Source organism: Cyprinodon tularosa, unplaced genomic scaffold (assembly GCF_016077235.1).
Source record: "Cyprinodon tularosa strain WSP-4 unplaced genomic scaffold, ASM1607723v1 ctg129, whole genome shotgun sequence".
NCBI lineage: Eukaryota > Metazoa > Chordata > Actinopteri > Cyprinodontiformes > Cyprinodontidae > Cyprinodon > Cyprinodon tularosa.
In genome coordinates this window covers 255,303-268,236 of record NW_024038103.1, presented here as the reverse complement: position 1 = coordinate 268,236, position 12,934 = coordinate 255,303, and the positions used below count along the sequence as shown (strand labels likewise).

Sequence of the window (12,934 nt, the reverse complement as noted above, 5' to 3'; positions counted from 1 at the left end):
ACCTAAATAATTGAATCTAAGCTTGTATTATTTATCTCCTCACAGGTAACTTAATTTTATACTTGATACCACTTCAGCCTTTAAAAACTTTGTAAAGTTTCTTTAAAATGTAGTTCATTAGGGAGTTTTAGATTATCTAATTGCAGTTTAAATCCCTCTTAAGGTGTCTAAAAGTCATTGAGTGGTATCGGCTCCAGTCAGAATCACATGTTCCTCTTCTCACAACGTTTGCAACATAATTCCTATTTCTTTCACAAACATTTCTCCTTGTTTTCTCTGTCTAGGTTCAGTGCTGTGCAGAAGCACACAGTGGAGTTCAACCAGCTGGCTATGGCGAACTCCGAAGGCTCAGAGGCAATGTTGAACAGGGTGATGACGAAGGACAACATCGGGGTCGCTGTACTGCTGGAAGTTCGCAAAGAGATAATGGAAATGTCTTGTGAGTACCTTTTCACCTTTATTACTGGAGTTCTTAGAAATCTTGGTTTTCTACATTTGTGATAAAATTTAAATTGTGTTGTTTTTGTTTCATGAGCATATTTTATGAGAGCTTATGAGTGCTTATTTATTTATTTTAAGCTGGTAAGTCACTCCATGGCTTGGACAAGCAGCTTCTGCTCGTTGCAAACGCTCACATGCACTGGGATCCCGAGTACTCTGATGTCAAGCTGGTCCAGACCATGATGTTCCTGTCAGAGGTGAAGAATATCGTGGACAAGGCAACACGCAGCTTCAAGATTTCCACGTCTGGTGAGACCAGCGCCATTCCACTGGTGCTGTGTGCTGATCTCAACTCCTTACCCGACTCTGGTAAGAAACTGAGAACAGTTTATTTGTTGGTTATTTCCATTGTGTGTTATTATTCACTTTAGCCCAAAACTAATGCCAGTGAAAGAAAACATTAACCTTTAGAAGTCCATTTAAAGTAAGTGGGAGTTGGATTTTTTAAATCTTTTTCTAATTCATGTGAAGGTGACTACATTTTTAGCTGCTCTTTATTAAAACCTGACATGCTGCTGTTAGCATTTTAATTTGGTTCCTCTTGACACTGATATTATATTTTTCATTTATAGTTTTGCTAACCTCTTAGAACTCAAATAAATAAGGAAAACGAAATATGTCACATCCCTCCAGATTTCAATATCAAGCCAACTAGACTAGTGGAAAAATCTGATTGTAACATCTTATGTAATTCCTATAATTTGATAGCCTAATAGTTCATATATATTCTGGAACCTTTAAATTAATCAATCTCTTTCAATATTGTTGTGCTTCTCAAAGATTGAAGTTGATTTAGCAAAGAATCTCAAATTACTGGCCGTCATGTAACGTTCTCTATCATCAAAAGGGCTTCTGTATAAAACATTGATGGCATTAATAGAATTTATTATTAAATTAATGAAGCTTTGGATAAAAAATTATTTAAAGTGGGTATATTTTTTCTAAGTATTCAATACAGGCTACCTCCCTGTTTACATGCTCGGTATTTCACATCTATTATTGTAAATCTACTCAAAGGATTTCATTTAATAAGGAGTTGAGATAGAATAAATCTTAAAATACAAAATTAACAAATAATAACCCAGCAGGCGGTATCTATCTTTCGAAAAAAAAAAAAAAAAACGTAGTGATCAAGTATATTAACGTGACTATGCACCTTGAAATTGTCATGGTGACAATGTTCTGTCAAATATCGGAAAACTTCCTTGCTGGAACCCATTTTTTGTATAAAAAAAGATGCTAAAAACACAGTGTAGGATTTGTTTTGTTTCCTGTTAGTGCTTGTTTTTGGTACTTTATTTTTATTTATGTATTGTTTAGGGATGTCACGATACTAAACTTTTCAACTCGATACCGATACTAAGTAAAATATTCGATACTCGATGTCATTTTCGATACCACAAGGATAAAAACAAAGACTCCAAAATTCAACAGAAATGTTTTCATTAATAAACAAAGTACAATAAATAGATAAATAAATACAATAAACAATATTTTGAGGTTGTATACTGTGCACAATATTAAGCAAGCTTGATAAAAAAAACTTACAAAATTAAAATTAAGTGTTCTTTCCTTGGCTATGCTTTGCACACATAGCAATGACACCAGCCAAACATGTTAAAAAACACAAATATTTCTCAGCAGCTGCACCTGTTACAGAAAAAAGTCTGAAACCAAAAAGTGCACAGAATTATTCAATCACACAGTGTTCAGAAAGTGCATTTCCCTCTAATCTGCGCATAAGATGAATGACTGTTTAGGAGCCACTGGTGGTAGCACTGTATCGATACTTTTGAAAATGAGTATTGTATCCGGATACAACTTTTCAGTATCGATACTTTTGACAACCCTAGTATTGTTTATATTCTGTACACTTATATTATAATTTTATTGGTTTGATTTATAAACTAGGATTGGTTTTCTAGCATATATTTATCATAGAAGCAGTAACTTCTGGCTGAGTACTACCTTGGCAAACTAACAGACTGCCACAGAATATGTAAAGAAAAATGTACTTTTTGAATTTTATTTTTATGACTACTCAACATGTTTTAACACTGTTAGGTTCACATTGAATAACAAACATTTTAAAACACTGTTGAGAATAACAAAACAAAAATAAATCAAAGGGAGGTCCATTGTGTGCTGTTTTATTAACTTATTAAACATATTGTGGACCAGACCCCCTAGTTTGTTCCACAATATGTTGCTCACCAGGAGTGTATAGCAAAGACATTGCAATTATTAATCTATTAGTTTTTGTTGCATTGATGAAATTACAGAGACAAAGTAAAGAAATAAGATTTTTGGTACTATTTTTATTTTTGTTTTGCAACAAAACTAGCAGTAGTAGTGTAGTTTGGAGATGCAATCCACTTCCTAAATCTATCTTTGCTCTCCTCTGACTAATCTATCTTTGCTCTCCTCTAACTCATCCCGAAGTAGTGCAAGCACACTTTTTTTTTTTCTCTCTCCCAACTTGATGGTAGGCTGCAAATTTAGCATGCCTTCCCTGGAAATGCCTTTCCAAATTACTCTTTCTGTAATTTGGCAATTTCCCTTCACAAAGTAGAAGTGCAGGCAATCCTTCCGCATTGGTAATGAAAGCAAACGATTCAGTCCATTCAAATTTGAATCCTCTGTTCTCATCAGCTATCTTCCTTTTTTTCCCCTTTGGAATCCATGGCCTGAGACATCAGCCGCTTTGTTTATGACAGCCACCTGCCTGGCACGCATCAAGCTGAAACGTCTGTTGCAGGCTATGACGCAAATTTTCCTTGACAGAAATGTTTACATTTATTACTTAAATGTATTAATTATACACATTTTTACATCATTGGAAGAGATAATGAATGTTTTTTTGACCTTCTGTACACCAAATTGAACCAAACAAAAAATTCACCCGTTTCCTTTTTTATACGTTATTGAAAAGGCTCCAGGGAGTCGCAAGAGGGCCATTAAATATCCGCAGGTTGCCGACCCCTGATATAGTGGTTACGCCATTTTAGATGAGTGTCCAAACATCTAGTGGATGAAAAAGGAGTGGACTCGAAATTTCCCACAATGCACCTTCAAAAGTAGTTATCGTCAATGGTCACTGGAACCAGATGCTTTGCGAGAGCTCTCCTCCCAAAGCATCATGGGATTTGTTGTAGCGGCGACTAATAATAAAGATGTTGCTGGCACCATGGGGGGAGGCAGAGATACACTATATTGCCAAAAGTATTTGCTCACCTGCCTTGACTCACATATGAGCTTAAGTGACATCCCGTTCCTAATCCATAGGGTTCAATATGACGTCGGTCCACCCTTTGCAGCTAGAACAGCTTCAACTCTTCTGGGAAGGCTGTCCACAAGGTTTAGGAGTGTGTTTATGGGAATTTTTGACCATTCTTCCAGAAGCGCATTTGTGAGGTCGCACACTGATGTTGGACGAGAAGGCCTGGCTCTCAGTCTCCGCTCTAATTCATTCCAAAGGTGTTCTATCGGGTTGAGGTCAGGACTCTGTGCAGGCCAGTCAAGTTCATCCACACCAGACTCTGTCATCCATGTCTTTATGGACCTTGCTTTGTGCACTGGTGCACAGTCATGTTGGAAGAGGAAGGGGCCAGCTCCAAACTGTTCCCACAAAGTTGGGAGCATGGAATTGTCCAAAATGTCTTGGTATGCTGAAGCATTCAGAGTTCCTTTCACTGGAACTAAGGGGCCAAGCCCAGCTCCTGAAAAACAACCCCACACCATAATCCCCCCTCCACCAAACTTTACACTTGGCACAATGCAGTCAGACAAGTACCGTTCTCCTGGCAACCGCCAAACCCAGACCCGTCCATCAGATTGCCAGATGGAGAAGCGCGATTCGTCACTCCAGAGAACGCGTCTCCACTGCTCTAGAGTCCAGTGGCGGCGTGCTTTACACCACCGCATCCGACGCTTTGCATTGCACTTGGTGATGTATGGCTTGGATGCAGCTGCTCGACCATGGAAACCCATTCCATGAAGCTCTCTGCGCACTGTTCTTGAGCTAATCTGAAGGCCACATGAAGTTTGGAGGTCTGTAGTGATTGACTCTGCAGAAAGTTGGCGACCTCTTCGCACTATGCGCGTCAGCATCCGCTGACCCCGCTCCGTCAGTTTACGTGGCCTACCACTTCGTGGCTGAGTTGCTGTCGTTCCCAAACACTTCCATTTTCTTATAATACAGCTGACAGTTGACTGTGGAATATTTAGGAGCGAGGAAATTTCACGACTGGATTTGTTGCACAGGTGGCATCCTATCACAGTTCCACGCTGGAATTCACTGAGCTCCTGAGAGCGACCCATTCTTTCACAAATGTTTGTAAAAACAGTCTGCATGCCTAGGTGCTTGAATTTATACACCTGTGGCCATGGAAGTGATTGGAACACCTGATTCCAATAATTTGGATGGGTGAGCAAATACTTTTGGCAATATAGTGTATGTGACCAATTGGAGAGGGACAAATAACGGTCATCTGTCCAAACCTTCAGTTAACTGGGTTCACTATAAAGTCCCCTATATAGTCCCTGCTCTATAAAGTGATTTAGGGGTTAGGGCGGATGTTAGGACACGGCCTCAGTGTCCTAGCAAACGAGAAGTTGTCTCACTCATTGTGAGCGTCTTTATAGGAGTCTCCCTAATCGTGTTCGATTGAAAGTTTGAAACCTTTCATGAGTTCATTGTGTCGACACTGTAATGAAGTGAAAAATAAAATATATATTTTACTTTATTTGGTTTTAAAAATGACAATTTTCAAAAATATATTTAATTAAATGATTGATTATTTAATTGTATTTTGCTGTATTGCATAAATAATTGTTACTTGTAATTATTTAATGGTACACACACTGTTTTCAATGTTGAATTCATTTATTTCATGGTACATTAACATTAATTTCAGGATTTTATTTAATTTTGTTCCCCCCACAGTAGACGTGCTCTAATTTTTTGCGTGCGTTTAAAGTGGAAAAAGTATTTAGGTAGTTGTTCAGCTGTGGTGGTTCCTCTGTTTAGCTTTTTTTTTCCATCACTGGAGAGAAGTATCCATCTTCCTTGTTTTTTTTATCTTAAAGGTACACTATGCAACCGGTGTTGATTTTCCAGCGAGGCTCCCCCCAGAGGGCGAAAGTAAAAGTGCACTGTCATAAATATGCACAGCTGTTCTCCTGGTTTCTCCGTCAAGCCAGGCGCAGTTGTTTTGAGCTTAGCAGACAGGCAAACGCAACGAATGACTAATGCTGCGTTCACACCGCAGCTGGCGCGACAGAAGCAGCGAGTTTACATGCAAAGTCAATGGTTGACGCGCGTCAAGGCGCAGCAAAAGATCCCGCGGCGCGTTTTGAGCAGCAGGCGCAGCGCGTCTGAGCAGCTGATGCTACGTTCAGACCGGACGGCCAGCTGCCCCCGGTGTGAACGCAGCATGAAGCAGTCGGGCGCGTTTAATCATCTGACGCAGGGAGAGAGACACAGCGCTGATGATCAGAGGCTATGATCACTTCTCTTAAACAGTTTATTGACGCCTAAATTGACTTAAAATGCAGAAATCTGCCGGCAGAATATGCAGTTTGGATTATTTAGATGAAAAACACCTACCAGCTGCCGAGGCTGCTGATGAAGGAATTCCTACTGTCGCGCACCGCTGGTATGTGGGGGTCTGAGCGGCTCCGACAGAAAAAATATTGAAGGCAGGATAATAATCTGAATGAACTGACGGCACTGATTACGTTTTCAGGTGTATTTTCTCACTTAAACACATATTAAAACTACTTTATTCCCACTGATCACAGCAAATATAGCTGCAAGGCAGAGAAAGGATAGTGAAGCTCCGCCCAACGCGCGTCAGACACACTTTTGCACCGCGCAGCCAGAGCAGCAAAGCTGCTTCAGCCGCGGCGTCAGAACTAACTGGTACAAGCAGCAAAAAGGAAGCAGCAGACGCGATTTTGCTGCTTTTGCTGCGTGAACGTAGCATAACTGCACAAAGATCGCCACTGTGCTAGCAACGAGCATGCTTTTAACTGGGGGCGTGTAGCAGTTCTCGCCGTAAAGCAAGACTGACTCTCGTGAGACTTCTGAGCCTGTGGGTGCGGGTCGGTGCTCCTGCAGTTGCAAGTGCAGTATTTCCCCCACAGACCACCAGGGCGGCCGAGAATACCTTTGTTCAACCTGAAATGACTCATTTAATCATCCAAAACGATATGGAACACATTAATTAACTGAAAAATGTTGTATAGTGTGCCTTTAATATGATATGTAGTTGAACGTTTTATTCTATATAAATTATTATAAAATATTTATACTATTTTATAATACTGAATTTTTTTTTTTTTACCCATTTGTTGTTTCTGCATATTTTTTTTCTTTTTGCTGAGATTTTCTAAGCCCCTCCCCCCTGGAGCTTCCACTTTGAAAACCACTGTTTTAAGGCAGAGCAGGCCTCCAGATTAGTGGACACAATATATACTAACATAAACATGTTTTTTTCCAGTTTTTATTTTTTATTTTTTTGTTTTTAATGTAAATGGAAACAAAGATTACTAACGGACCAAACAAAATCAAAATCATTTTTTTTTTCTTTATTAATCTTATAGAACAGTAGAGAATGGGTTTATTGTTGTTTTTTTCCAGACTCCTCCTCTTGTTGCTCACCATTAATTTCTTCTGTCCGCTCTCTCAGGTGTGGTGGAGTATCTGAGTACCGGTGGGGTGGACTGCACCCACAAAGACTTCAAGGAGCTTCGCTACAGTGACAGCCTGACCAAATTTAACTGCAACGGAAAGAACAGCACGTCCAACGGCAAGATCACCCACGGCTTCAAGCTGAAGAGCGCCTATGAGAACGGCCTAATGCCTTACACCAATTACACCTTCGATTTTAAGGTAATGTAAAATAAATGAAGCTCATTTGTTCATATTTCTGGTCTTTTGTTTTACTATTCAGGGTGTTATACCGATACAGCCTACAGCTTCTGTTGATTTTAAGATGCGTACCTGCTCCTGTAAATAGATTTATCTTTACTTTTATTAGTAGAATTGGTAGAGGTTATAAAATTGCTTTTAAAGTTTTATAAACAAAGTGTTTGACATATGTGATATAAACCCCCAAATTAATGACATTCTTCCTTATAGGTATGGAAACTTTTAAGCTGAACACAGCCTTTTATTTGCCTACTATAATTCAATTTTTTGGTCTTCCACAGGGTGTCATCGACTATATTTTCTACTCCAGGCCTCACCTGAACGTGCTGGGCATCTTGGGCCCCCTGGACCCTCACTGGCTGGTAGAGAACAATGTCAGCGGCTGCCCACACCCCCACATCCCCTCTGACCACTTCTCCCTCTATGCTCAGCTGGAGTTGCTCCTGCCCAGTGTACCCTCCCAGGTCAATGGGCTTCACCTGCCTGCACGCAGGTAGTGAGCCCCTGCCATGCCACCAGGGGGAGCTGCAACCACAGCTTCTCCCTCAACCAGCTCTTACCTCCGCTACCTCTGGAGGAGGGAGACCGAAACAAAACCGACACAACCTACAAAATATTCGTACATTGAGGTCTGGCTGACAGGGATTTCGTATACAATGTTATAGATATTCTATATTTTTCTTTTTTTCTTTCTGATTTTCTTTTTACGTCCTTTTTTAACTGCTTGGTTCAGTCCTGTTTATGTATCAAGTGTTTTTGGACTCCCTCTTCTCATTCGGTTCATAAACCCCTGCATACTTTATTTTTGCCATCTTTCCAACTAGAGGGGATGGTAGCTCATTCAGATTCATTACACGAGGCTCTGTGTGGTTTAATAGGGAGGCTCAAAAGCGGCTGAGTGGGTGACATTTAGCTGGGAAGCTGCAGAGCTGTCTGTCTGTCCCTGTATAAATCTAAAACCAGCAAAGACAGCAGACTCGTCGGTCTCAGTCCTCTACGTTTGGCTCGTGCTCGTTATCCATCTGCGCTCTGAGCAGCCGGCGTCAATTCTCAGTCGGGTTTTGAGCCGATTTTCACTAGATAAGCATCCTAACCAGCGGATGCACTGCAGCTGATCTGAGGGGATATTTTCTGCTGCCATTCTGTGGTGCTCAGGCCTTTTTTTGTGTGTGTGGTCACGGCCTCCTGCGGTGCTACAAGATAGTCCACAACTCTGACCCCTGCTCCTGGTGCATTGACAAGCAGATTAGTGGGACATCAGCAGTTTTAAGAAGGAAAATAAAGAGAAACTGAGAGCAGCTACCATCCTTTTTGCAGACAGTTTCCCCCTCCGGCTTGTATAATTGCTATGCTAGTCATGTGGCCCGGAGTATCAGATTTTTTTTTTAACGGTAAGGAGCAAGGGAGTTGGGCCGATCGGCAGAGGGAGGGGGGGCTTTAGCAAACCTTTTCAGTGTCGTTTGCTTTTTAGCCAGAGAGTGAAAAATGGCTGACGAGTAAAACCAGCATTCCTCTCACTATCAGATGACCTCCAACTTCACTCATGCAAGCTGTCACACACACACACACACACAGAGGTAATGTGCAGGCAGATGTGTAGCACTGTCTCGAAGGCCAGTAGTGAACCCCACCCCACCCCAGCCATACGTTCACACACAGGAGCAGTGATTTTTCACCAGAGTGTTTGTACAGAATAGAAGTCTAGACTCAGTCTTTACATGATTGTATATGAAACACAAAAAGACCTGTTTTCTGGCATTTTTTTGTACGAAAAATAAATTATGGTCAGATTAAGGAAAAAAAAAAAAGACTGTATTGTAAACTATGGCAAAATTTTTATCCAGTTAATGTTAAGATGAATTAATATTACCAGCTTGTAAAAGAGACGTCAGAGGAGGCTGCTCGCGCCGTTTGCTGTTTTCTTCTTTGCACTCCCAGGAGATTAACTGTAACGCCTCAGCATCGTTTTGATTCATTTGCTATGATGTAAATAGACAGTCGATTTTTACCTGTTGCTTTCTGCCCATTAACAAAGCCGACGATCCGGACTGATGCCGATTTTGTTTTGTTTTTTTCGGACGGAAGGACACCCTGCGCCGACCCAAGTCAGTTCACCTGGCTCCAAAGCGAAGTGTAAACGACTCAACACGGAGAAAAGTCCTGCGCGTACGTCTCGTACTCACTGTAGCAGTTGATGTTGTCTTGCACTATTTACATTCAACGATGGCTCGAGCAGCCTCCTCTCCTTTTATTTTTAAATACTGTTGAGATATTTGTGAAGATTTTATGTCTTTCTTTTTTTTTTTTTTTGTTAATGTTCAGTTCCTTTTTTTAATGAAATGTGACGATGTTCTGATGATGTGTATATCCTTCCCATTCATTGAGCTCTCTAGTAATCAGGTATGCTCCGCTGACCCCCCCTCTCCGCTGTAAGGAAACGTGAGCGGGGTTTTCTTTATACATTCACTCAGATTATTTCTGCACCCAGATGACCTGCTTCCCCACCAACCCAGCTTCCTTCCTGGCCACAAATATACTCGCGAGCATATCCCTCTCCCCTCATCATAAACCACCCAACCTCAAACTTTTTCTGATACACTTCTCAAATGTTTTAACCTTTTTTGTCCCACTTTTCTTTGTGTAGATTTTCTACCCTTGCCATTGCAGCTATAGTGCCATTTGTGGACCGCCCCCCTGCCCCTTGCCTTTTGTATTGGAAAGGGTGGAAGAGCCCATTTGATCTCTGCTTTACTTCTTGTTTCTGTCAAAAAAAAATAGAGCCAGGCTGTCAGTTCTAAATCGGATTTGTTCCATCTCAAAAACAAGTTAAATGTGAGATTATTTGAAATGCACTTAAGCGATTCAGATGCAGCTCCACTGATTCTCTAAGAAGAAACTTAAATGTTGGAAAAGCAAGAAAATGGGGACATGTCAGTTTGGTCCCTGCCTCTCGTCTCTCCCCTCTCCTGCAGTAAAAATCAATGTGTCCAAATTGATTTTTCTTTCCTGAATGGCATTAGTATTGTACTAGATGTAAAGGGTAGCCTTTTTTTGTTTTGTTTTATTTGTAAAGTGTGAATAAAAAAAATTTCTTGTTTCCTTTCTAAAAAAAGTCAGTTTTTGGTCTTTATTAAATTTTTATTAAGTTTATTAAATCATGATTTCTACCTTGACGGTGACCTGCATTGTTTTTACCTTTGACTTTTCTGATCTCCACCACAAACCAAATCCTCCACCATGACACGTCTCAGCGGGTTGATTGGTTGCGTTGAAGAAGGAAGTTATTAAAACCTAACAGGGATGTTTTATTTTGCTTTATTTGGATGTTTCTTTGCACTAGCTGGAGAGTGCTGGTGTCCGTAGGTTAGGACAGCAGAGCTGTCTCACTAGTGGCTGCAGTTCAGTTTTAGCAAATACTTTTTCACGGGTTTCAAAAAAAGCTAAAGAAAAAGGAAAAAAAACAAAACATGAAAACGTGTTTGTACGGCAAAGCTAATGATGTGCCGCTAGACCGGTCCTGTGATTTTCTGTTTTATTTTGTGCTACTAGTCCCATCTCATTCTGATCCTGCGCTTTTTACAGTGGTTCAATCAGTTAAACTAGATAGTGGTAGGTTTGATTCACAAATCAGTTCTTGTTTCTTCTGAATACCTGTAGAATTGCAGCTGACTTTCGTCACCAGTGGGTCACGTTGCAGGCTTTTTATGTGTTCAGACTTATTTAGCTCAGTTTTGTTTTCTTTTTCATTTCTTCTCGCTGCATCTTTTTGTAACGGTGCAAACCAAAGCCGCTCGTAGAACAGTTCTGTTTTAGAGGCAACTCTTTACACAAATCGACCCTTTTTTTTTTTATTTCTCCTTTTGGAAAACTGAACTGCCGTCTTCATGCAAAGTAAGGCTTTAAAAAAACAATGTTTTTTTTTCTCTTCGATCCTGTTTAGTTTGTCTTTCCATCAGCTAAACTTGGCAATAATGACCAGAAAAAGTCACACATCCTTTTATCTTTCAACTTTGAAATGTAGCCGTTTAATCCTTAAACTGTTTCGCTCATCTTAAACCTTCCTACCTGCATCTGGATCCCCCCCACACACACACGCACACAATCTGTTTTATCATCCATTTTGTATATTTGCTCATTTCCTTGCCAATTTTAGTGGTAGTTGTTAAATGATCAGGATTGTCTATCTGTAGTCAGCTGAGTACATATATTGATCTGTGTCACTGTGTTTATGCACTGGACCAACTATTGTTTACCATTCATAAAATACCAGCAAAAAAAAAGGAAAAAAAAAAAAAGATGAACACTTGCACAATGTTGTAGAATGTCCATTAACCCAGATGAGAAATCAAGGCAGCTGTTTTCAAATCAACAGATACTGTTTAAAACTGAAGCTGAATGGTAAACAATGCTTTCTGTTGTATCCCTTAGCCGTCCTATTGATTCTCTTTGGACTAGTTTTATTCTTTTATTATATATATATATTTTTTTCCTTTGACTACAGGTTCTGCTTGTTTCCTTTACACCTACCTATGTATTTTCCTACTTCTGGTTGAAAAATAAATTCTGTATTATCTGTTTCAAGCTGTGTCACCTCCTATTCTTTGCAATGGGTATTGAAAATAAATTCTATATCTGTTCTCCTCGTCTTGCCTGCGTTTTTATCCTCCCTGTGTTTTCCTCCAAAACCATGGATGCCTTGACACACATTTTGTGTTTATGCTCTTAAATCTCCCAAGTCTTTCATTTTTAGTTTAAATAAATGCTATAAAATGTTGAATCACTAATTCTAAGCATTCTGCTTTCTTGAAATGTATAATTTTCAGACTTAAAGGTTGAATCCTCTGATGGATCAATTAAGTGCTTAACATGATGAAGGCGAACATTTTTTTTTTTTGTCTCTCCTGTGGATGATAAAAAAAATGCATTCATTTGAAATGGCTGATTTGCTGAAATCGTAGCAACAACTTTATTTGTTTAGTTTCTTTTTCATGTCTCCTACACCTCAGATTTGACATTTCTGATTTTGTTAAAATAGTTTAACTTCGGACTTGATAGGAAGCATGTTGGATTATCAGTGCAACAGTCTTTTCAGAAATTCCCTGCAGGATTCAGCTGGGATTTAGACTCAGAACAGTCTGGCACAAGAAAAAGATGTGATCTAAACCATTTCTCTTTAATAGTAATAGGATGCTGCCACCGCCATGTTTCATAATAGTTTATGTGATGAAGATGATGTAGTGTTAATGTTGCACCTTCTATATTGCAGCATTTCTTCTCTGGTTAGCTATTCGCCCTGCTATCTACTTGCAGTCATTTACAATCAGAATCCCTTTTAGTTTTCTTCTCGCCACTTTTTCATGAAGGCCAAAATTTGCAGAAGCAACATGCAATTTATTTACCAACCGTTTCTCCCACCTTAGCTGTTGCTCTTTGCAGCTGTTCTAAAGTTTGGCCTGGCATTTAGTTTTTCTGGTTTTCGGTTTAAAGTTGTTGCACTCT

General features: G+C 39.9%; 1 protein-coding gene across 2 annotated transcripts in view; it reads left to right on the top strand.

Moving 5' to 3' along the window:
* The window catches only part of LOC119777894 (CCR4-NOT transcription complex subunit 6), a 37,701-nt gene extending 27,154 nt beyond the window's left edge, over positions 1-10,547 (top strand). The window contains exons 9-12 of one of the 2 annotated variants that reach the window (XM_038276897.1): positions 285-439; positions 580-810; positions 7,194-7,396; positions 7,717-10,547. In XM_038276897.1, coding sequence (XP_038132825.1) covers positions 285-439; positions 580-810; positions 7,194-7,396; positions 7,717-7,932 — 805 coding nt within the window. In that variant the 3' untranslated portion in view covers positions 7,933-10,547. The remainder of the gene's footprint in view (positions 1-284; positions 440-579; positions 811-7,193; positions 7,397-7,716) is intronic. The other variant, XM_038276898.1, reaches the window with a different exon arrangement.
* The last annotated feature ends 2,387 nt before the right edge of the window (positions 10,548-12,934 follow it).